Here is a 23,623-nt window from a genome sequence, read left to right on the forward strand (position 1 = left end):
ATTTGTGCTATCCATGGTTTTAAATGCAATCAGAATAGCTCAGCAAAAACAAATTTTAGCTCCACACCCCCCCCAAAGACTGTTGATTCTTTTTTTCCAGGAGACTTTGCTTAACTGCTAATTTAACTTTGATGAGTTAGTAAGACTGTCCTTGTGAACTGATATTTGTTCATTAGCGAGAATTCAGGGAAGTCGGATCCCAGTGAAAATCATTTTCCATGGTGCCAAGGTCACAAGGCAAGCTGTGGTAAGAAAGTGGCAGCCGCCCTCTTTCTGCAGCAAGGCTTGTGGTTTGTATGTTAGGCCTACTGTAGCTATAGTGGCACTGTAAAGTTAGTTATGAGTTGCTACTGGGCTGGCCTGTAGTTTAACTTCATTTATCTAAGGACAATGAATTGGGATTATGCGTATAATAGCATCAGCATTTCTGTAAATGTGCCAGTGTTAGCCAGGTGGCTAATTTTGAACCGCAATCCTTTGGCGAAATGTTTTGAAACCAGTAATGTGATCGTTCAAATTTACAGACAGAAGACAGCAAGACGCAATAAAGACAGTAAAAGCAAGCATTCTCAAGACTGTGGGCAAAAATGCAAAGCAACAGAAAACAGCAAAACATTAGCACATAATGCAGCATCCACTATTCGGTACATGTATCTGTACAAGCAACAAAAAGCAACAAAACATAGCCAAGCAAAACTGATTATAACAATGTTTGACACATGCAGACATTGCAGACATGCAGAGCAGCAATAAGCAATAGAACATATACAGTGGCGACTGGTCATTAGGGGCTGGTGGGGCACAGCAAACAAAGATGTTATTTTTAAATGAATTAAGGCCCTATTGAAACTGAAGGGATTATTATTACGTCAAATGAATTGGCTTTTTGAGGGGCTTAACATATTCAAAAACTCATCAAAATTGGCGGTCGCATCAAGTTTGGTGAAAATTTACATATTTTAAGGGTTTAGGGAATAGGCGCACAAAAATGGCTCGCTAGCGCCCCCTACAAAGTTAAAAAAATGTAGCCCCTGCAGTGCGTTTAACGTAGACTCACAAAAGTTGGTACACTTATGTAACATGTCAAGATGTACAAAAAACGTCATTGGAGCCATACCCTAAACCCAACAGGAAGTCCGCCATTTTGATTTCAAAGTTCGAAATTAGTGCAAACTCCTCCTAGAGATTTCATCCGATCAACTTCAAATTCGGTCTGTGCCATCTTAAGACCTAAAAGATGAAAAGTTATTAAAAGAAAAACTTTTCGTCGTAGGGCATGGCCGTGGCAGGGCAGCCATTTTGTGCATTTCGCCATCGAAACAGGAAGTGGGTGTAACTTGAGTGTACATTGTCTAATTGGCTCGAAACTTTTCAGGATTTACAAGAGTCCAACCCTGACGACATCTAAAGGCCGATATTTACTCAAAGTCATTGCGCCCCCTAATGGCAACAGGAAGTAGACCTAAAAGTCAAGGTGCTAGACTTTAACAAACTCCTCCTAGAGATTTCATCCGATGGACTTCAAATTTGGTCTGTACCATCTCAACACCTTAAAGATGAAAAGTTATTAAAAGAAAAACTTTTCGTCAAATGGTGTGGGCGTGGCGTGGCAGGCATTTTGAGCATTTATCGATGAAAAAAGAAGTTGTTGTAACTTTAGTTTACATTGTCCAATTTGGCCGAAATTTCTCATGATTGACACGGGTCCAAGCCTGAGGACATGTATAGGCCAAAATTGACTTTTGGTCATAGCGCCCCCCCGCTGGCAACAGGAAATCAGCCTTATATGACAAACATCATCCAATTTACATAAAACTTATAATGTGTAACCAGTTGAGGTGGTTCGGGCATCTGGTAAGGATGCCCCCTGGGCGCCTCCCTAGGGAGGTGTTCCAGGCACGTCCAGCTGGGAGGAGGCCTCGGGGGAGACCCAGGACTAGGTGGAGGGATTATATCTCTAACCTGGCCTGGGAACGCCTCGGGATCCCCCAGTCGGAGCTGGTTAATGTGGCCCGGGAAAGGGAAGTTTGGGGATCCCCCTGCTGGAGCTGCTACCCCCGCGACCCGACCCGGATAAGCGGATGAAGATGGATGGATGGATGGATTATAATGTGTGGTCTACATGTGATACTGAGCCGCCACCTATAATTTAACCATGCCAACTTACTCAGGCCACGCCCCCTTTTATGGCTTTTGAACTGTTTAAGGTAGAGTCTTGTATTGAACAGAGTTACTTTTTGATTGGTGATGGTTTGACCCACCCCCTATGCGATAGCCACGCCCCTCTTCATAACTAATAACCCATTTGATGTAGAGTATTGTGTGAGGTATCATTGAACTTAGCACAGAGTTCATTTGTCATTGGTCATGGTTTGGCCCGCCCCCTATGTTTAAGCCACGCCCCCTTTCATAACTGGTGACCCATTTAAGGTAGAGTCTTGTGTGAGGTATCATTGAACTCAGCATAGAGTTCCCTTTTCATTGGTGACGATTTGCCTGCCCCATATGCTTTAGCCACGCTCCCACGTTCACAGCTAATGAACTGTATGACGTAGAGTCTTCTGTGAGGTATCATTGAACACAGCATGGGGAACTCCATGCTTTTCATTGGTGACGATTTGCAGTGTCTGAGTGCCGCGCAAATGCACGGTCGCAAGGAGCGGCGTCCACCAGTAACCCCGACGCGCACAGAGGCGCAAGGGCCCGTCCAATGCTGCTTGCAGCTTTAATTATTTAAACCTCATGCGTTGCATCCACTCAACCTCCTCCCTATCAGTCTTAGCATACTACTTCTGCCGTCAGGTCACTTAAGAATATTATCATACATTGATTTAGGTGTTCAAATGACATACTATAGATGTTGTCTGCGATAAAGAAATAGCCCAAGCATATTGAGAGTAGATCCAGTATGCACATTGTAATCAGTAGGCCTTCTTTTGAGGATAACAACTTTGTTTCAGGTCTGTACCTAATTGGTTATTGATTGGGATATTGATCACTTAGCCTACCTGTTCAGGCTCCAGGAAGACAGTTTGCTAGCTTTTCATCCTTTTGACTGTATGTGACAACAGCATTCAGCAACAAGCAGCTGTTCTGTTGTTAATGCTAGCAAAAAAAAAATCGTTTTACATTGGTTAAAATAAAATTAAAGTGTTAAACGTGTATGCATCCTAACCTTACTAATTTAGTTCAGGAAATATACAGAGGCGGCCCTCTATTGCGTTTGGATGCTAATGCATAACGTTACTATGCTAGTTTGGTGAAGGAGGGGTGGGACTCCAGTAACAACTCCGAGCTCTTTTTTTTACTAAGAATAAAAACTATTAACGTTAATAATAATATGGACGTATTACAACGAAAATCAATTACACTTAAGAAAATGTACAATGATGAGCTACCCGGTCGGCTACTATCTTTGTTTGGCTGCAAGAGTCCAAACTTCGGCTATCATGACTTTTTTTGTCGAGCTGTCAAACGACTTATCGTTTTGGTTTTTCAAAACCTAACATATTAATATAGTATATCTTTCAGGATATTTTATATATTTACAGTCTATGGGGAAAAGGGAATCGTCAGTTACTATCCAACGCAACTAAAAGTAACATTTAACGCATTCGAAAGACTATGGTTGGACCCCGGAAATGGAATCTTTTTTTTATTTTTATTGCCGAGTGAAGGGTCACACATACGTAGACGATCTTTGTTACAAACATGGCAGCGCGCATGTGAATGTCATGCCATCTTAATCTGTTCCTTGAATCGAAATCATGTTTGGGCATTCTTACGTTAAAGCTGACGCGTAAATTACATCTTGCAGAATTGTGGTTTGATTCACCTCGGACAGCTAAGCCGTAATTTAGCTACTTGATTCATTAGCTGACCAGCTCTCAATGTTAGCATTTTAGCAACTAATTAGCAGTAATCTCTACGATGGATCCTGACCAACAACTGAGAAATGTAAGTCACATTCAAATGCAGTGTTAGCTAACGTTACGTTGGGTGAAATTGCAAATGAACAGTTTGATGGTGATTTTGTGTCTCTTGCAGCTGCGGGATTTCCTTTTGGTTTACAACCGCATGACTGAAACTTGCTTCCAGCGATGCAGCAGCAACTTCAACTACAGAAACCTTACCATGGACGAGGTAAGAATATGCATCATATGCCTATTTTTGTGCATATATCCTTAAAGAACATGGCCAGAAGTATGTACTATGTATGTAGACAAACATTACACCCACATGTGTGAGTGTTTATCTCCAAAAGCATTGGCATTTATAAGCTCTTATAACAGCCTCACTCTTCTGGGAAGGCCCTCTGCACGATTTTGGAACCTGGATGCAGCAAGATTGTCCCATTCAGCCAAATGAGCATAAGTTAGGGCGACGCTTCATGTTTGGCGTTATGGCCTGGCTTGTTGTCATCATTTCATTTAAAATCATCCCATGAAGTTGGGTTCATTGTTGTAAAGGTCAGTGACCTCGCTTTGTGCATCATATTGAAAAAGGAAAGGACTGCCCTGTTCACATACTTTTGGCCACATATGTTAGGCCATATAGTGTTTTATGAACACATAATCAACTTTATTTAAACAGCACTTTTTTACTGTAGTTATCCACTCATCACCTGCGATTGCTGTTGTCTGTCCAGGAGCGATGTGTGGACAGCTGTGCGGGGAAGCTGATCCGCTCTAACCACCGCCTGATGAGCACCTATGTGCAGCTGATGCCTCGGATGGTGCAGCGTCGGATGGAGGAGATGGAGAGCAAGGCTGCAGAAAATGCCAAGGCAGCAGAGGCAGCTGCTTCTGCATATGTGGAGCCCCATGTCACAGAGGCCTCACCAGCATCTCAAACCCCCATCACCTTATCTCCACCACCACAAGTACCTCCACTGCTAGATCAACCTTTTACCTCAATGACGATTGACGATGTCGGAGTCGGACCAGAGGCCCATGGCTCAGTCTTAAAGTCAGCAGGATCAGATATTCCAGTTGAGCTTGACAGTGCCGTTTCCAAATACACAACAGGCCCAGAAGTTAAATTATCAGCTGCCTCCCCACTCACACCTGCGATTGAAACCGTGAATCTCTCAATGCTTAATGAAGCTGGCAATGGACCATCTTATAAAGCAAACTTTGCTCAGCCGCCGATAGCTGGTGCCCAAATTGAGTCTGAGATCTCAGCGCCTGTGTTTATGACATCTAAACCAATGTCTTTATCAGGAGATGTGCCTGTGTCAACAGTAGCTGCACCTACAGTGTCCAAATCCATTGAAAGCCTGTCGGGCCAAGAGAGAGCCCCAGAGGTTCCCCCGCCGTCAGGCCAGTAATGATGGCCATTCTGGGTCTGGCCCTGACTCCCACCACAAACAACCCACATCTGATGAGTAACTCAAATGTGAGATTCTCCGTATTGCTGAAAAGAATAGTTGATGAATAGATTTACATTAATTATTGAATATATCAACTTTTCAACAACTAATATACATGATGTCATAACATTTTCTGTCTACAGTCTCTCAAATGTGAGCATTTGATGCTTTTCTGTTTTCATATTGTAAATTAAAAAATGTTGAGGTTTGACAAAACTAGCAACTTGAAGACCTCACATTAGACTCTGTTGACTTTATTTTAGGTATTGTCATTATTTCTTTCTTCTTTTTTAATAAATCAAAAAACAATTAATGAAAAAAACCTAACTTGCAGCTTTAGTGCCCTGTGGCTTACCAGGAAAATAAGATTAACCTGGTGAGAAAACATAGTCAAGCATGTCACTAATGATAAGAATATGATTGATTGATAGATAGATTAAATTAAGGTGTCCAATAGCTAATACACAACATACATACACATAGGCACACTGACATATGAGATCCACGCACACATACTACAAAAATACAAAGGAAGATTTCAATAGTGTGCCCTTACAGTAAAGTTTGGTTGTAGCATGTTTAAAGGAGCGATGTGGAAAAAATGCAGAAAGGTGCAATGGTATCATAGTGCAAGATAGTGTCAGTGCAAATTCTATATCCATTCAAGTACAACAGGCAACACAATATATCAAAAATAGAATAGCCATTACTTAACTATACATAGACACTAGTAAAAGACTTGAAGACAAGTTTAAGTTAAAGTTGATAACTGTCCATACAGACAAAAATATATATTTCTGACACTATTGTGAAGTGTCAAAAATGGTAATAACAAAAAACATATTTGGAGCAGCCCAGAGTGCTCACTCTATTCCTTACTTTTTTCACATGTTCTTTATTTTAAATGCCCCATTGACAACCTCTTGTATTTGTTGTTTAAATTTGAGGCTAAGTAGTAGTACATTTAATAATTTCACAGTGGCACATGGAATATGTAACATTTTCCAAAAACACAATTTGTAATAAATACATATATATATATATATATATATATATATATATATATATATATATATATTTTTTTTTTTTAAATAAAGATTATTTTTAATTTAAAATTTTTAATGGACAGAACAGGTGAGAAAGGGGAGAGAGAGGAGGAAGACATGCAGGAAATCATCACAGGTCGGAGTCGAACCCTGGACCTCTGCGTCGAGGGATACACCTCTAAATATTTATATGTGCGCCTGCTCTACCCACAGAACCAACCCGGTCACCAATTTGTAATATTTTAACAAAATGTCTCTTTAGGAATCATCAATGACCAATTGTTATTATATATATATATTTATATTTATAAAAAATTATAAAATTAAACACAGAAAATACATTGTCGTTGGATTTTTCACTTTCAATTACGGATATGAATATCAGCGGCACTGAAACAATATTTAAATTATTTAAAATATTTTGTTGTTGACAAATGACAACTAAAGATGAATGACTAGTAAACCTACATTTAATTAAACAAAAAGGGCCCACAACCCTCCGCCACCACATCTGACCTTGGTATTTTCGGCCCCATGTAGTTATGCCGCTGGATGTAGCATCATTGCATTGCCTCCAGCAGGGAGCGCTGCTGTGAAGTGTCCCGGGGACATGGGCTGTCAGTAGCAGAGGTTCTCTGTTCTTGCTCACCAGTAGCCCACATCAACTCGGAGGAGCGGGGCGTGGACTCAGACCGACTGTTCTCTGCTCTTAAATTTGAGGCGACCGACTTTCGGGAAAAAATTGAAACTGACAAGAAATCGATCGATTCGTACCTGGTAAGAATTTGTAGATGTTTTTGTATGTTTAATGGCTTTGTTTACATTGTGGCCTTTAGAAGTTTTGTTGTGGAAGTCCAACTTCACTTTGACTTTTTAACAATAGATTTCAAAGTGATCCAATAGGCCAGCCCATGCGATTTTCATGGAGGAGGATAGAGCCAAGGGGAAATGTGGGAATGTACAGCTAGGCTATTTATAATACTTCATAATTTAATTTCGATTGACTCTGGTTGGTTTATGTTTCTTTTTGCAGCAGATAGTGTAAATGTTGTATTTAACCATCAGTAGCTATAGGCTAATAACTTAAAGATCTACTACTAAAATGAATATTTAGGAATACACTGATACCATAAAAGACACAAAAAAAGTACAGACATGCTTCAAACACACAGTCACACCTGAAGGGATACACACATTAATGTCACATTATGGACGTGCACCTAATACAAGTCCACTTAGTCTCAAACGACAGTGTGTAATGTCTGTTTACCTGCCTATATCAGCCCCCTGGAAGATGTACAGTGCATGGAAAAACAATTAGTACAAACCTGTATATTTACTTTGTTTTTTACGGGAGCAAAAACACAACTTTGACTTTTATACAAGGAGTCTTTCTTTAACATCTTTTGCACGCTACATGTTCCTGATCCCAAAAGAGATTGAAAGAACAAACAGTCAAGAGAGGCAACCAGCAGCATAACCATGGATGACATCTTCACACAGTGTCGAGAAGGGAACTCTGTGGCTGTTCGCCTGTGGTTGGACAACACAGAGAATGACCTCAACTTGGGGTAAGTGGATATAACTATGCACACACACACACACATCCCTCAAATACATACATCTTTAAAGATGACTGCCTTTATCTTCTCTTGGATGTTAGAATCTAGGTCTAGTGTGTAAAGACGTGTGCGTGTAAGTACGGTCCTCTGATGAATGGAGTTGACTTTATAGCAAACACACCACATTTGGTATGGTGGTTGAATGATTCTATGCTGGTGTGTGTGTGTGTGTGTGTGTGTGTGTGTGTGTGTGTGTGTGTGTGTGTGTGTGTGTGTGTGTGTGTGTGTGTGTGTGTGTGTGTGTGTGTGTGTGTGCATACAAAGCAATCCTTGGCACATTAGAGGTGGTCAAATAGTTTCCATATTGTGCTCACCCTTCAACTCCACACACTGCTGAACGTCACCCAGCTTTAGTAATTCCAGTCCAGTTTTCTTCCCCTTTTCTTCTTGGATTTCTCTCCTTATGATGTCATCCCCAAAAACTGTGTGTGTGTATATAAAAAGCAGTGGGTGATTTATGGAGGTTTCACGGTGACGTAAATGACTCAGACAACAAAATAAATTTAAAACTCATCAAATGCGAGACTGAAAATCACATACTGACTTTAGATTATAGTCCTGAAATTATTTAGTTGATTTACACAAAATGTATCAATAGTACATAATCATTTTAAATTGAATATTTGGGGTCTGCTGGTCACATAAAACAACCACTTTGAAGTGGTTTGATGTCACCCTGTTCTCTGGGAACAAGTGATTTTTCACAAGTTGTGACAAAGTTATACATAAAATAAATGAATTTATCTAAAATATAAGCAGTAGAAGAACTTATAATGGTCACAAGTTGTACCTCTATTAGATAAAAAAAAATGTTTAGGATAGGCAGAGAACTTTGTTTACCTTATTTACTTGCTAGAAAGGCGCTACAAGACCTCACTGCTAAAGACCTTGGCCATCTCATTCTTGGGCCAGGCCTTATATGTGCAGTTTGATGACGTTGACTTTGAGGGCTGCATAGCTGCTAGCCAACCACGCAACAGCTAAGGCCATTTCCTCTGTTCAATTCCATACAGGGCCAGGCCCTTGCTGACAGAATGTCTCAGGCAGCTAGCTGCAGTCCCATATAAACATCTAAGACACCAGTCATTATGCTGGAGGCCTGCTTTGTCTGTTCATCTTAAGAGGCTCATCCGTGTGTGTGAACCGGCCCTTTTTTCCCATCAGAATATCCAATGTGTGACAAGTGTTATTTATTTTGCAGAAAGAAGGAACTGGAGAGTGAGTCCACTGAGACAAACATTAAATGGCATTTCTGATCTCCCTCAGGAGCTGTGTGTGTGTGTGTATGTGTGTGTGTGTGTGTGTGTGTGTGTGTGTGTGTGTGTGTGTGTGTGTGTGTGTGTGTGTGTGTTTGAGCCAGTGACACAGAAAGACAAGGAAAAAGAGAGAGGGAGACTCACAGAGAATGCATAGCTGAGGATTCCGCCGTGTATTTACCGCTCTGTCATTCCTGAGTTTTTTTCCCCGTTACTTTTTATAGCACACAGGGTTGGTTAGACCATGAACTGTCTGTCCACAATGCTGTATCAGTATTAACAAAGAATGTGACAAACTGCTATTTAATTTTAGTGTGAGCTAGTACTGCAGCTATTTCCTACAGGTTATAGAAGCCCTCTTGAGGTTTATTGTCAAACAGAGTGTAGAGTTTGTGGCTTTGCGGGGAGCTGCGAGAAGCCCCAGCAGCTGCCTTGGGGTCAGCTAATGTACAGGAGTCACTTGGGTGAAGGGGCCAGTCACAAGTAGGTGATAGCTTGGCTCCTTCTAGACTGCAGCAGTGCTATGTACGCTGTCTGTGTGTTTGTGTTTTTGTGTATGTTAGTAGGCATTCCAGCTTGCACAGAAATATTTATCACTAGGCCAGTCGTCAGATGGTTAAAAGCTGCCGGCAGCACAAGGAAGCATGTGCTTAAGTCTAAATAAAGATTGGTAGGTAGTGGGTGTGAGAACCTGTGTGGCCGTGTGTCAAAGAGAGAACCACACAGATAGTATTTTGTTAGCTGGTATATGTTCAGAGTTGATAAGAGAGCACCCTCCTATGTATGTTTCCTGGGAACAAGTACCCTCCAATCTATAAGAACCATCTTATAAGAACATTTTAATTAGACTTTAAATTGTTTTAAAGCAAGTTTATCAAGATTGATGGGCTAACTTATTTTTCATTTTGCTCTTCATTCTTGTGTTTTAGTGATGACCATGGCTTCAGCCCCCTCCACTGGGCATGCAGGGAAGGGAGGAGCGGAGTTGTCGACATGCTCATTATGCGAGGTGCTCGTATTAATGTGATGAACCGTGGAGACGATACCCCATTACATCTCGCCGCCAGTCATGGACATAGAGACATTGTGGCAAAGGTAAACACACTATGGTTACAACTAGACCATTCATGCGTTGTTAACACTGTCTTTGAGGAGAGAAGTCTTGCTTTGTTGTTCAATGTTCTCACTTTATGACCAATGCCAGCTGATTCAGTGCAAAGCCGACCCCAATACAGTCAACGAGCATGGAAACACACCACTCCACTACGCCTGCTTCTGGGGCCAAGACGAAGTGGCAGAGGTACATTACAGTACACTCACATACACTTCTTTTAGCACAATCTGTTGGCTGAAAAGGCCCTCTTCTGGGGAGAAATGGACATTACAATGCTTTGTTGTTAGTGTCTTTGCTTTTAATCTAAAACCTATGCTTAAAATTGAATGCATAACACAGTAAAACCCCTCTTTTTTAGGACTTGGTGACGAGTGGTGCTCAGGTGTGTGTATGTAACAGGTATGGACAGACACCTCTGGACAAGGGAAAGCCTCACCTAAGACAGCTGCTTGAAGGTCAGAGGTCATTTATGGTCATTTTAACACCCTAACAGGTTATATCTTAGGAAAAGTAAATGATATATTAGCAAAATAAAAAAAGTATTATCACTTTTTTTTTAGTATTGTCATTTCTTTTATGTAGAAAAGGCAGAGAAAATGGGCCAGAGTATGACCAAAGTCCCATATAAGGAAACTTTTTGGAAGGGCACTATGCGAACACGACCACGTGAGTAACATTGACTTCATAAAAAGTAACAAATCATATCAAGTCAGGATAATTGTTTAATCATTCATTATTTGGCTCTTTCAGGTAACGGTACCCTCAACAAGCAAGCTGGTATTGACTATAAGCAGCTTTCGCTCCTGGCAAAGATCAATGAAAACCAGTCTGGAGAGGTCTATTGCACTCTGTGTTTACTGCTGTGTCAGTATTTTTAATTTCTTTTCAGCCCCCCAGTTGTTTACTCAACAGTGTGTTCTGTCTGCAGTTATGGCAAGGTCGGTGGCAAGGGGATGAGATTGTAGTGAAAGTGCTTCAGGTGAGAGACTGGACCACCAGGAAGAGCAGAGACTTCAATGAGGAGCATCCGAAACTCAGGTAATTCACATGTCAGTGTCCTAATAATGAAAGAGTGTTGGTGGTGGCTTTGGTTGGCTCTTAGCTGTATTTCCTGTGTTGTCTGCACACAGAATAGATTTACCAGGGTTCATTTATGGGCATCACATAATCACATGCTGTCAATCTGTTTGCATTCATAAACTAAGATTAATGCATTTTTTGTTTCTGTTTGTTTGAGCCATACACAGTCTATAGGCATTTGGACTGACTAGTACTTGCTGTTAAACATAGTGCTAATGTGAGAATGGATGTGACAGATTGGTGGCCATTGAGGTTGCTGTGGTCAAAGAGAATTTAGGATCTAGTGCATGATTCTTTTGCAACTAGGATAGGGGTTTTTACTGTTATAAGTCAAGGAAATGGGTTGTGGATGGGTTTGTGATGAAGCAGTTGCTGGCAACTGTTTACTGTGTGATGTGTTGTTCTACTAACATAGAATTAAAACCATCATAGTAGAAATAAAACCTTATTTTGAATCCGGTGTGTCATTTTTAGCCCATGTTGATGTTGTGTCAGTTTGAGCATTATGTTTTAGCGGCTGTTGCACCATATTATTGCCCAAAAGGCAAAATGTTGTACCTTTCTTAAGTTGTAGTAGTGAGCCAAAAGTCATACAGGCATGTTAAGACAGGTTTAGCAGGGCCCCCGAAAGGAACTCCCGAATCCCTATTGACATGATTATGGCGGGGTTGTGCACGTATTCTAAAGGAGCAACTCACAGGCATGTGTCACACGTATTAACACAGAATTAGCCTACTAATTAATACACCTAAATCACAGAATAAAATGACACAATAAAGAACAGTGTAAATCAAACAAGCAAAACACAACGTAATGGAAAGCATATTAGCATATTACCTAAGTGGCCCAGCTTAATCAGTGCCCACCAACTTCAGCCCCTCATAAAGTGACGGAAAACAAAACCTTAATAGGACAAAAATAAAGAAACCAGGCCAATTCAAATAATGAACCCTCAGCACTAAGGCTGAGTGTGGCATTGGAATAACTTAGCAGTGTGCTTTCGTGTTGGCTTCAGTTGTTGCCCTCTTTCAAGAATTGAAGCACACATAAAAGTATTTGGGATGAGTATGCTGAAAAATTCAGAGGCCACATATAATCTGACATGTATTGCAAAAATGAAAGAACGTCAGTATAACTTTAAAGGGCCACAGATGATTCAAATGTGGTGCATAGGTTTCTATAAGTTATTTCTTGTCTTGATGTTTTTTTCTTAATGGGGTTTCCTCCCAACCTTGAAGTTGTTAATTCCTTATCATCTGAGAAATACCTCTGTGTTCTAAGAATATATAATGAAGTACTCTCAACATTTACACTCTCTTTCTTTCTATCTTGTCGTACTAGGATCTTTTCTCATCCAAACATTCTGCCTGTTCTTGGGGCCTGTCAGTCACCTCCATCCCCTCACCCCATCATCATTACCCACTACATGCCATACGGATCCCTCTTCAACATACTCCACCAGGGCACTAGTAAGTAATTTGTGTTTATGTACATATAAAATAGAAATGGCTAATATTTGCATGTAAGTTTATTCTAGCTCCAAATCACTATGACTGAGGATTGCTACTGTAGATGAAGGACATCACACACCCATCTTCTACCAACCGTATTTTTTTTTACTTTTCTCTCTTCTTTCTGTCTTCTTCTTCCTTTTTCTCAGCTCTGGTGGTCGACCAAAGCCAAGCAGTGAAGTTTGCATTGGACATTGCCAGTGGCATGGCTTTCCTCCATACCTTAGAACCAATGGTTTCACGGCTTTACCTCAACAGTAAGCAAGTCATGGTAAGACATCATTCGACTGTCTTTGACCCACTGGCGTATAAGGAACCACAATTATCAACTAAACGATTTTCTGCCACCACGCTAACACACAATTAAGGTGTTCCTGTGACTAGTTGACTAGCCAGATATTTGATGAGTAACAAGCTGATGGGGTTAATTTGCAGATTGATGAGGACATGACAGCCAGAATAAGCATGGCAGATGCTAAATTCTCCTTCCAGTGTCCTGGTCGTATGTACTCTCCAGCATGGATGGCCCCTGAAGGTATTCATCCCTTTTTTCCTTCTATGTTCTCCTCCCATCCGCTTACCCCCCCCCCTCCCATTATGCCTTCTCAGACTTTATGAGTCATTAAGTAAGGAACATACTGTACCTTATAATTTAGTCCCAGTTCAGTGGTAGTCATGCTTTTGCATCTGGTGTTTTGGCCCTGTTACGGAATTAAAAAAAACCTTTGAGTTTGCGGTTTTCTTCGTCCCTCTTGTTTTCAGCCCTGCAGAAGAGGCCTGAAGACATCAACAGAAGATCTGCTGACATGTGGAGCTTTGCGGTGTTACTGTGGGAGCTGGTTACCAGAGAGGTCCCCTTTGCTGACCTCTCACACATGGAGATAGGCATGAAGGTAAGTGGGCGCAGTATTTATCCACCCAGAGGCTTGTACTGTATGTTCACATCCGCATCTCTGTATCACTTGGAGATACTGCACAAAACACCATACCTTCAAAATATCTCAAGGCTTTTACAGGTTTCTGACTTTGTATCTCACCTCCCCCCCTTCCTCAGGTGGCTCTCGAAGGTCTTCGGCCAACTATTCCACCGGGGATTTCCCCTCATATCTGTAAGCTGATGAGGCTCTGCATGAACGAAGACCCAGCCAAGAGACCCAAGTTTGACATGATTGTCCCCATCCTGGAGAAGATGCAAGACAAGTGAATGCCTTCGCAGCAATCTGTACACTCCTGTTACTATATGTTTGTATCATCAAGCCACTCTTTATCTTCACTTCAACCATGTATCTGCTAAGCCACTGTAAATAATGCCAGAGACCACTTTCACTACACAATTCAAACAATATTATATATATTATATTGCTTGTATAATTTAAATTTGAGGTATAAATGTTCTTTAGCCCATGTGCTCCTTTATTATGCCTGAAACATGTACACTGAAATATTGGCAAACCTTTGAATCCAGTGTGGATCATATTCAGTCATAAGTCAGACAAAAACAGATCCAAAGAAATATGTAAAGAAAGAAATGCTTAGCAAATCCAATGCAATAAATGTTTTATATTTATGACAAATCCTTGTTCTTTTATTTTGAGACAGCATCTTTCTTCCTGGAACACATAATGCTCATATCAGTTTTCCAAAAAAGAATTCTTAGCACAAGGTCCGCTTGCTGGAAAGTTTTCAGCTAAATCTTGTGACTTTCTGCACTGGATGGAGTTGGAGCTAGTCTTCATGGAAATGATAAGATGATATATACTGTATTGTCCCCAAGGGGATATTTGCTTGGGCAATAGGGTAACACAGCTGCAATCATCTTAAAACAATACATAGCCACAAGGCAGAACAGTGGCACACAAAAGACACAGTAAATAAGTTACATACAACAAGGATATATATATGTAAGATATTGCACATGATATGTAAAAGGATATGTAAAATATTGCACATGCCCTGGTATTCTACTAGTTCAGTTGTCCACTGAGCAAACTCTCCACTAATGAAGGCCACAAGATGGGGCTAAAAGCTCCAGGAAACCCAGTGGACCCTGTGCTCAGAATTCTTTTCGTCAAATTGCTATTTCTAAGGTCAATCGAACCTTCAAGCTCAGCTCACAGGCCATGGTTGCAGATATCTCAAAGAACATATGTAATTTCATAACTATGTAAGATGAATTGCCCTTTTTTATGCAGGATAGGGGTCAGCCCTGTACAGTATAACAGCAAATTAAATATAATTGACTTTCTTGGGATGCAGTATCTTATAAGGGGTCTTTGGGAGTGGGTGGAACTGGAGTTTATGATGGGGATTTATAGTTAATAAAACGGAGTAGGCTACTAGGCTACTGTGTAACTGGTGCAGCATTAAGTTAGTTGTATGTCCATGCTTTCACAACAGCATAAAATAAAGCACGGTGGTCAATAATGGGGGGGCTAAGTTTTGAAGCATTTATTTTTTTATTTTTTTTTTTATTGAACATTGGAAAAAATAAATTACAAACATAAGCATACAAAATCTCGGATGGAGGATGTACATTCAATCAAATATAAACAAAATAATATAACATTCAACCTTGAAGACAAGGGAATATCAGATAAATACAAATAAGTAACCAAAAATAAGGACTAGGGATTTATGTACAAATTAAAATAAATTTCTGAAAAACGAACTCAGAAATTAAACACCAAACACATACAAAATCTCAAAAAAGGAAGCAAAGACATTATGATCCAAAACTTAAAGACCAAATTTAAAACAACAATAAATTAGAAAAATCTACACTTCTCTTTTTTGCAATCCTGCTGGACTGCATCTTTCTTCTAACAGAAAAACGACTTAAAGTCATGTATAAACCAGTTAAAGGAGGGTTTACTATTTCTCCATTTGCTACAGTGAAGATGATATTTAACCAATAGTAAAATAATATTTATAATGTCAGAAACATATGTATTTAAATTATCCTTATAATAGAGAATGTGAGAGATAACAAACGTTGGGATGTCCTCAATTTTCATCAATAACCAATTTTTTGCATCACACCAACATTTTTGGGAAAAAGGAGATAGAAAAAACATGTGGTCTAAGGTTTCTTCATTCTCACCACAAAAAGTACTTAGGATCCACTTCAAATTTAAACCCTTTTCTAAGGAATACAGCTGGTGGATAAATTATATTATCTTAAAATGAGTTTCTTTAACATTTGGTGAAATGGGCCACTTGATACATTTACAGTTTAGGTACGTTTATTGACTCTGGGATCCGTATGTACCCCTCTGTAATAGTAAAACACCCTAGATTTCAAAACATGACTAATGAACTTACATTTCCTATAATATATAGTTACTGTTCAAAAACTAAATTTGGTAATATTGCCTTAACATTTGCATACATTAAGACACTTAATTAACTGAATCATAGATACCGGAATCCCTTTACAAAGCCTTTTGAATTCTCGATGACAAGTAATCAACCACCTGCAGTGTATTACAATTTACTCGGAAGAACTGTGAAAGAAAAAAAAGGTTTGGCACGTGATGAGTCAGCTGACATTCTGTGCCTTTCACAAGACTGAGCAGCAGCAGAGACCATAACAAGTCAGTGTGCTTCCGACCGACGAGCACACAGCAGGGCTTGTCCAAATTGTCTCAGTTAGCCTACAATTTGTGGAAGTTGGAGCGTCTTGAATCTCCTGACCTGCCTGTGTTCACCGCTCCCGGGAAGACGTCGACGACCCTCCAGTCTGCACTTTTTTGACAGGTAACGTTACAGTGCCAGAAGAGTTGCTAGCTAGCTACTTTGTTAGCAGGCGGTTCTACCGGGTTTGTGTCATAGCCCCTTCAATGTGTTTGTGGGTTTGCATGAGTCATGTATTCTGAAATTGAGGTGTTAAACTGCCGCTGAGTGTTAACGTTATTTCCTTTACGCTAGCCGCCTTTCGTCATGTCCCCACAGAGGCTGCCGAGGAGGACACTCACTGCACCTGCTGTCAGTCAGGACAATGAGGCTCCAAACGCTGCTGTCCTCTTTCGGGCTGATAACCTGCACGCTGGTTTTAATGTTGCCGCTGTTTGGGTCATGTCATCCAGCACCGACCTCAGAGCAGCCAAGGCTGGTGTTCATGAATCAGTTAAACTTCGTAAAGGTCGGATTTAACTGGAGAAATGTCACCTGCTTCTTGTGCAAAACGGTCTTCACCATCCTTGATATCGCTCTTATGGTAATGTTTGAAGAGGTTTCTTACTCTACTAACGTTTAGAGTAAACTAAAATTTCAAGCCAATAGGAATACTTGGAATTGATGGTGGTGATAAATATTCATGAAAAAGGACAAGTTTGTGAACGGGCAACCCAGATTTTGATAAGTAACAAACGCATTATACACTGGACCTTTAACTCCTGGTTAGATGTCACTGATTGTTGTAGCATATCTCAGTTTGAAAATGTTAATATCAAGATCATTTTATTTATTGAAAATTGGGATGAGTACAGTTAGGTTGGTAAGATCACACATCATGTTGCTTAATGCAAACATACTACTAAGTACTAATTACAGTATACTGTGATTTTAACTAATACAGAGTTACTCAAGTTTGCAAACAAATGCAGCATGTGACACTAAGGCCTACATATGGAGGTCTGTTTTTCCCCTTGAAAACCTAATTTCCTTTTATATGCCCTGGTGTTTCTAGCTGATTTTAGCCCAAAAACATCCTTGAGACATCTTGACCTCAAGTGCTCCTGTTGTCCAATGGCAACAGCTGTTGACCTACAAAAACATGCTTTCTAAAACCGTCCAGCCACCCCATGTTGGCTAAGTCCTGCAGCGGCGCGGGTTTGAGTCCGACCTGCTGCCCTTTGCTGCGTGTCATCCACCATCTCTCTCCCCCTTTCATCCTATCCACTGTCTATGTAATAAAGGGAAAAGCCCCAAAAACAATCTTTTAAAAAAAATAAATATATATATATATATATATATATATATATATATATATATATATATATATATATATATATATATATATATATATATATATATATATATATATATATATGCAAGTGTGTGACATGTGCATAATGTCAAGTGTTATGTGGCCTAAATGGGGATTTTGGATTGATTTAGCTTGGCTTGTTTTTCAGGAAGTTTGTGGTTTTGTCATCAGTCAGTGAAGCATCATGTCCAAGTTCAGATGAATCTTTACGTTAAATTATATTTTCACACCTCTAATCTCATCCTTCTCTGCCTTTGTCTCCTAGAGTGACTCCAATGAAGAGCGAGTGGCCCGTGCAGTAGGTGAGGCGTGTATCCGTTTACATCTGGCTGATGAGCATGTGTGTCGAGAAATAACGGAGTTGTTCCGGGATGACTTCATCCGGGCTCTGCAGGAGTCCTTGCTGTGGCCCACTGAAGCATGCTCCCTGCTGGTGGGCCCTTCCTGTGGCAAATTTGACATGTATGCCTCCTGGAACATCACCCTGCCAAAGGTCCCTAAACCCCCTGTTACACCACCCTCTCCTCCCAAACCTGGTTCTCCACAGAGCAGGGTCCTGTTTCTAACTGACGTCCACTGGGACAAGGTGAGTGTTGAGAGATGAGCCAAAGCGGAAGAGAACTGAAATAATCACCCCACGGCATTTGCTGGTACACCAGATTCAGTTATACTGCAGTACAAATTCAAGCACCACAATCTAAGTTCAAGTTACTGATTTTACTTGAAATAAATGTTACCGTTTTACCAGGACACTTTGAATGACCAGTAAACGGTAGGATTGTGGGCACCTGACTTTGCTTTGGATCAAGCCCTGCTTCTAAAAATAATCCTCTCCACTGACAGGAGTATGTAGCTGGCAGCGCCGCAGACTGCAAGGACCCTCTGTGTTGTCGTAAAGACTCCGGCTATCCCAGCTGGAGGCGAAGGGAGGCTGGGTACTGGGGGACTTACAGTAAGTGTGACCTCCCTCTATGGACAGTGGAGAACCTCCTGGAAAATGCTGCCAGAGACGGACCCTGGGACTGGGTGTACTGGACAGGAGACATACCAGCGCACAATGTTTGGTCTCAGACCAGGAAACAGCAGCTGTCAGAGCTTACAGTCATCTCCAGGCTCATCCACAAGTAATGTTTCTTTAGGATTAACTTTGAGTTTTTTGACACAAGATATACATGATTTCTCCTTTCACACATAACAGTGGATGTGTAGGACTGCAGATAACTTTGCCACTTAGCTGTTAGAGTAGCTATTAAATAAAATAACTTTGTAAAACATGTTGAAATGTCAGACCTTTCAACTTTGCTGCTGTTTTTTGACAGCAGAGGCCTGTACTACGAAGCAATATTTGGCGTTAACGAGGTAACTTCAGGTTCAACCCAGGGTTTTGTTTATCATGACGGTGGATCACTTGTTACCGGGTTAAATTGCCGTGGTAACTCCTGCTGAACACCTGGTTATGTTGGAGACTAGAGATCAACCGGTGTTAAAGCACCGGACAGTGTATGGAAAGCACAAGTGTAATTATGGTCAGAGCTCGTGCCTGACTGATGGGGAAGTGATATTAATAAGTATTGCGATTTTACAGCGTCGGCTATTTTTTTTTTTTTTTTTTTGCCAGCTTTCCTTCCTGGGAGAACACAGACACAGACATGCACACGTCCTTAGGAAGCAGCGACTGTATTGCTTTTTGCCTGTAAACCCGTGTCTGTGTTCTTCATATGCGGCTCTGGTAGATGTTTGCGGTTGGTCGTGCTGTGCAAACCCCGCCTCTTTTATGTGAACGTGCGCAGCGCTGGATTGGAAAACCCTGGGTTGCTTGAACTAGTTGATAACCACCATTGTGATACAGCTTATGCGGGACCGCGGTTGTTAGGTGAAGCCGGGTAACTGAAAGAAATCCAGGGCATGTTGATCTTGATTCATAGTACAGGGGTCCGCTGTTAATTTCTGGATAAACCAGTTTCTCTAATTTAAAGGTCCTATGACATGATGCTTTTATATAGACCTTAGTGGTCCCCTAATACTGTATCTGAAGTCTCTTTTCTGAAATTCAGCCTGGGTGCAGAATTACAGCCACTAGAGCCAGTCCCTCAATGATCTTTCCTTAGGATGTGCCATTTTTGTGTCTGTAGCTTTAAATGCTATTGAAGAGAGAGAGGGGGGGGGGGGGGGCAAGGTGGAGGGTGGGGGTGTGACCTTGACCAACTGCTATGCTTCACTTGTTTTCAAGCCATGATGTCTCGCTCTTTCTCATGGGTGGGCCAAATTCTCTGGGCGGGCAAAGCAGAGAGGTTACCTCCCCTTCCTCCTTATGACGACATAAAGGGAAGATTCCAGATCGGCCCATCTGAGCTTTCATTTTCTCAAAGGCAGAGCAGGATACCTAGGGCTGGTTTACACCTATCACCATTTCTAGCCACTCACATTAATGTTAAAAAACCTCAAAGTGGCCTTGTACTCTGACTCCAAACATGTTTACATTTGTCATGTGTTACCTTGAATAGATCCAAACAGCTATTGACTCTCGCCTTTTCTTTCCAGACACCTGGGACCTAATGTGACAGTTTATCCTGCTGTAGGGAACCATGAGAGTACGCCAGTGAACAGCTTCCCACCACCCTTTATTCATGGCAACAGATCATGCGCCTGGCTCTATGATACAATGGCAAAGGATTGGGCACCATGGTTACCAGAGCAGGCTTTGAAGACTTTGAGGTTTTTGATATTTATGTTTTTATTATCTTAACGTATATTGTATGTTGACATTGTTGTGCAGGTTAGGCCACCATGCAGATAAGATGGTAATGCTGTTAAATACAAAGTAAAATCAAGTAATGTATTTTTTTTATGTTTTGTCAGATCTTTGTACTTGCAGTTTCACTTTGCTAAACAGTGGGATGTGAACTACAACCAAACATAAGTGGTCACATTTACAGAATATTCTCCCCTAGAAAGAGGATTTGGAATTTTGATGGGTGCCCACAGAGCTGAATTTGATGTTCTGAGTCATTGGTTGCTAGTCAGCTATATTTTTGGGTGTAATTTCAGATATGGAGGATTCTACACAGCGGAGATTCAGCCTGGTCTGAGGTTGGTCTCTCTCAACATGAACTTTTGTGCTCGAGAGAACTTCTGGCTGATGGTGAACTCCACAGATCCTGCTAACCAGCTGCAGTGGCTGGTTCATATTCTCCAGGCCAGTGAGGACAAGGGAGAGAAGGTGAGTGGAGCAGCAAAAACAGAAGATGACCGAAGACGTTGGGTCTGTTTGGTCACTTTGTAAAGCTGTTCAAACACTGTGCTTTATTAATGAGGCTCAGGCCCATGTCCCACTTTTGCCATGTGCTTCCTTTTATTTAGGTACATATCATTGGTCACATCCCACCTGGCCTGTGTCTTGGCAGCTGGAGCTGGAACTACTATCACATTGTCAACAGGTAGCTACATAGACCATTTAAACTGAAAGGTGCTGAAGTTGTGCAGTAAAGACAATTGCAGTTGGAGTACACCATTTTGTATCCTTGTTTACTTGCTGTTCTCAATGAGAAGGGGACATGAAGTTCTCAACACTAAACGGGGGTTTCTTGTCAATGTACGATGTGACTGGCGGTAGCCGTTTCAGACTAGTGAATGGAACACTCATTTCCCCAATGTCAGTTTATAGTGGCTGTCTGTAGTAGCCATCTTGTAATGCCAGTGTATATGGTATATCAATCCAGATTATGAGTACTCTGCAGCTCTTGGGATAATTGGCAGATGTGAAGATGATTATAGTCAAATAAACATGGTTAACTTATTACTGGTGACGCTTGTTTTACATCCTCTCGGTTTGCATGGCTAATATGCACGGTTTAAGCAGCTTTCTGCAACCTACCAATTGAAAGATGAGAGAAGTTGTACAGGTGTGTGTGTGTCTCTCTCTCTTGTTTAACACCCTCTTATTTATTTTTTCAGATATGAAAGTACAGTTACTGGACAGTTTTTCGGCCATACACACCTGGATGAGTTCCAAATGTTTTATGATGAGGCAACCATGACTCGCCCATTGGGAGTTGCATTCATTGCTCCCAGTGTCACTACTTACATTAATCTTAACCCAGGTGAGGTTATTAACTACTTGAGTGATCTCCAAACAATTCAGAAGCAACACACAGCTAACATTTTTATTTTTCTCTTTCCAGGTTTCCGTGTCTACTATGTTGATGGGAATTACCAAGGTAGCTCTCGGCTGGTGCTTGACCATGAAACCTACATCCTCAACCTCACAGAGGTAAACCACAGGCCCGGTGTGCCAAGTAGCCCAGAACAGAACCCCAAATGGACACTGCTGTACCGTGCCACTGAGGCCTATGGTCTGACTAGTCTGTTTCCTTCAGACTACGACAGAATGATGCAGACCTTTGTCAATGATGACCGGGTCTTCCAGAAGTTCTGGTACTTGAGACATAAAGGACATGTGTCAGAGCCCTGCAAGGAGACATGCAAAACTTCATTGCTCTGCTTCCTGCGAAGCGGGAGGTACGATGAGCTGGAGCAGTGTGACCTCTTCAATGGTTTTGGAGGAAAGTTGGCCCGGGCTGCCAGAAAAACCCTCTGTTGACCTTAGAAAGTTTGCACTGAGAGAAAAAGCAATATGACCAAATATGAAATGTAGCTGAAAAGTGTATTTTTCTTGTTGCTGGTTGGTCAACAAGGATTGTATTTGTTTGAGGTCACCTGAGCCATTACTCATTTATCTGCATTTATTTAGATTTTGTGATCCCGACATTGTGTCTGAAGAGTTATGCCTTGTTATCAGTAATGTTTTTACAAAGACATCCAATTGTGATTGTTGCATGCCTATGGTTTGTCAGCTGCTGTTCCGCAATGTAATTTTGTGAAAACTACTTGAAATTGTCCTGAAAGGTGTTACTTGAAATGCACAGAATTGCAGGAGTTGGGTTGTTTGATCAGTATTTTCATGAATTTGGCAGTTCTATTGTACTGGGTGCCTTGTATCAGGAAAATTGTTAGAAATATCTATCCTTAACAGCATTCTTGAAACCTCAAAATGCTTTGTCCTTTCCATCAAATTCCACAATGCAATGTTAACACCTTTGCTGGGATTTAAAGGTTGTAAAGCAAATTAATAGGCCACTTCATTGAATGTGGTGAATCTCAGCCATCACTTAAAGCTTTGCAGAGTTGCTACTCAGCACACAGTATTTTCACTCAGTCATTTTGACTTTCTTCAGCAGCACTTTTTGAGCTTTAAGTCAAAGTATTCATCCTAATTCTTACCATCTCCCTCAGCAAAGACGTCTTCAAACCTTAATAATGAATAGTATTTCTCATGAAGGCTTACTTCCTTCTGCACTCTAAAAAAAAATGTTTTGGCTTGTTAACATCTAGGTTTGATAGACCCAAAGTGTGACAAGAATGGGAAGGCTCGTGGTATATGCAACCTGTGGTGTAATATGACAAGTAATACAACTTGTAAAATCAGCAAACCTTTAAAGAGATTGTATATCATGAAAGATGTAATCTAATACTCGTCTACTTGTTTGGCTTGCTGTGAAGGAATACACAATACAAATTAAAAAGTTGTGTGGCAATACAAAGTACTTTCAACTGCTTTTTATACTGTAATAAATAAG

General features: G+C 40.9%; 3 protein-coding genes across 6 annotated transcripts; all 3 read left to right on the plus strand.

Annotated features, from left to right (window-relative positions):
* The first annotated feature begins 3,509 nt into the window (after positions 1 to 3,509).
* timm10b (translocase of inner mitochondrial membrane 10 homolog B (yeast)) lies at positions 3,510 to 5,607 on the plus strand. 2 transcript variants are annotated; one of them, XM_078266479.1, is made up of 3 exons: positions 3,510 to 3,957; positions 4,048 to 4,143; positions 4,610 to 5,607. In XM_078266479.1, the coding sequence occupies exons 1-3, from the start codon at positions 3,931 to 3,933 to the stop codon at positions 5,327 to 5,329; spliced, it is 843 nt and encodes a 280-aa protein (XP_078122605.1). In that variant the 5' UTR covers positions 3,510 to 3,930; the 3' UTR covers positions 5,330 to 5,607. The 2 variants fall into 2 exon arrangements, with proteins under 2 accessions (XP_078122605.1, XP_078122606.1); XM_078266480.1 differs by having other exon boundaries at positions 3,545 to 3,957; positions 4,649 to 5,607.
* Positions 5,608 to 7,058: 1,451 nt separating this feature from the next.
* ilk (integrin-linked kinase) lies at positions 7,059 to 14,574 on the plus strand. Of its 2 annotated transcripts, none has more exons than XM_078266448.1 (13): positions 7,059 to 7,194; positions 7,837 to 7,988; positions 10,225 to 10,390; positions 10,500 to 10,595; positions 10,768 to 10,864; positions 10,992 to 11,075; positions 11,160 to 11,245; positions 11,338 to 11,447; positions 12,831 to 12,958; positions 13,150 to 13,271; positions 13,436 to 13,535; positions 13,763 to 13,893; positions 14,055 to 14,574. In XM_078266448.1, the coding sequence occupies exons 2-13, from the start codon at positions 7,900 to 7,902 to the stop codon at positions 14,202 to 14,204; spliced, it is 1,359 nt and encodes a 452-aa protein (XP_078122574.1). In that variant the 5' UTR covers positions 7,059 to 7,194; positions 7,837 to 7,899; the 3' UTR covers positions 14,205 to 14,574. The 2 variants fall into 2 exon arrangements, with proteins under 2 accessions (XP_078122574.1, XP_078122572.1); XM_078266446.1 differs by having other exon boundaries at positions 7,854 to 7,988.
* A 1,992-nt stretch (positions 14,575 to 16,566) lies between these two features.
* On the plus strand, positions 16,567 to 23,226 carry smpd1 (sphingomyelin phosphodiesterase 1). Of its 2 annotated transcripts, none has more exons than XM_078265591.1 (9): positions 16,567 to 16,756; positions 16,928 to 17,216; positions 18,253 to 18,573; positions 18,831 to 19,111; positions 20,529 to 20,702; positions 21,036 to 21,207; positions 21,348 to 21,424; positions 21,942 to 22,087; positions 22,169 to 23,226. In XM_078265591.1, exons 2-9 carry the CDS (start codon positions 16,998 to 17,000, stop codon positions 22,585 to 22,587), a joined length of 1,809 nt encoding a protein of 602 aa, XP_078121717.1. In that variant the 5' UTR covers positions 16,567 to 16,756; positions 16,928 to 16,997; the 3' UTR covers positions 22,588 to 23,226. The 2 variants fall into 2 exon arrangements, with proteins under 2 accessions (XP_078121717.1, XP_078121716.1); XM_078265590.1 differs by having other exon boundaries at positions 16,952 to 17,216.
* Positions 23,227 to 23,623: the final 397 nt, after the last annotated feature.

Source organism: Sander vitreus, chromosome 13 (assembly GCF_031162955.1).
Source record: "Sander vitreus isolate 19-12246 chromosome 13, sanVit1, whole genome shotgun sequence".
In the NCBI taxonomy this organism is placed as follows: Eukaryota; Metazoa; Chordata; class Actinopteri; order Perciformes; family Percidae; genus Sander; species Sander vitreus.

Coding starts and splice junctions, on each gene's coding strand:
- timm10b (XM_078266479.1), top strand. CDS start 3,931: ATGGATCCTGACCAACAACTGAGAAAT. Junction 3,958..4,047: donor CTGACCAACAACTGAGAAAT/GTAAGTCACATT, acceptor TGTCTCTTGCAG/CTGCGGGATTTCCTTTTGGT. Junction 4,144..4,609: donor GAAACCTTACCATGGACGAG/GTAAGAATATGC, acceptor TTTTTACTGTAG/TTATCCACTCATCACCTGCG.
- ilk (XM_078266448.1), top strand. CDS start 7,900: ATGGATGACATCTTCACACAGTGTCGAGAAGGGAACTCTGTGGCTGTT. Junction 10,596..10,767: donor GCCAAGACGAAGTGGCAGAG/GTACATTACAGT, acceptor CCTCTTTTTTAG/GACTTGGTGACGAGTGGTGC. Junction 11,448..12,830: donor GAGGAGCATCCGAAACTCAG/GTAATTCACATG, acceptor TTGTCGTACTAG/GATCTTTTCTCATCCAAACA.
- smpd1 (XM_078265591.1), top strand. CDS start 16,998: ATGAGGCTCCAAACGCTGCTGTCCTCTTTCGGGCTGATAACCTGCACG. Junction 18,574..18,830: donor CTGACGTCCACTGGGACAAG/GTGAGTGTTGAG, acceptor CTCCACTGACAG/GAGTATGTAGCTGGCAGCGC. Junction 22,088..22,168: donor TTACATTAATCTTAACCCAG/GTGAGGTTATTA, acceptor TTCTCTTTCCAG/GTTTCCGTGTCTACTATGTT.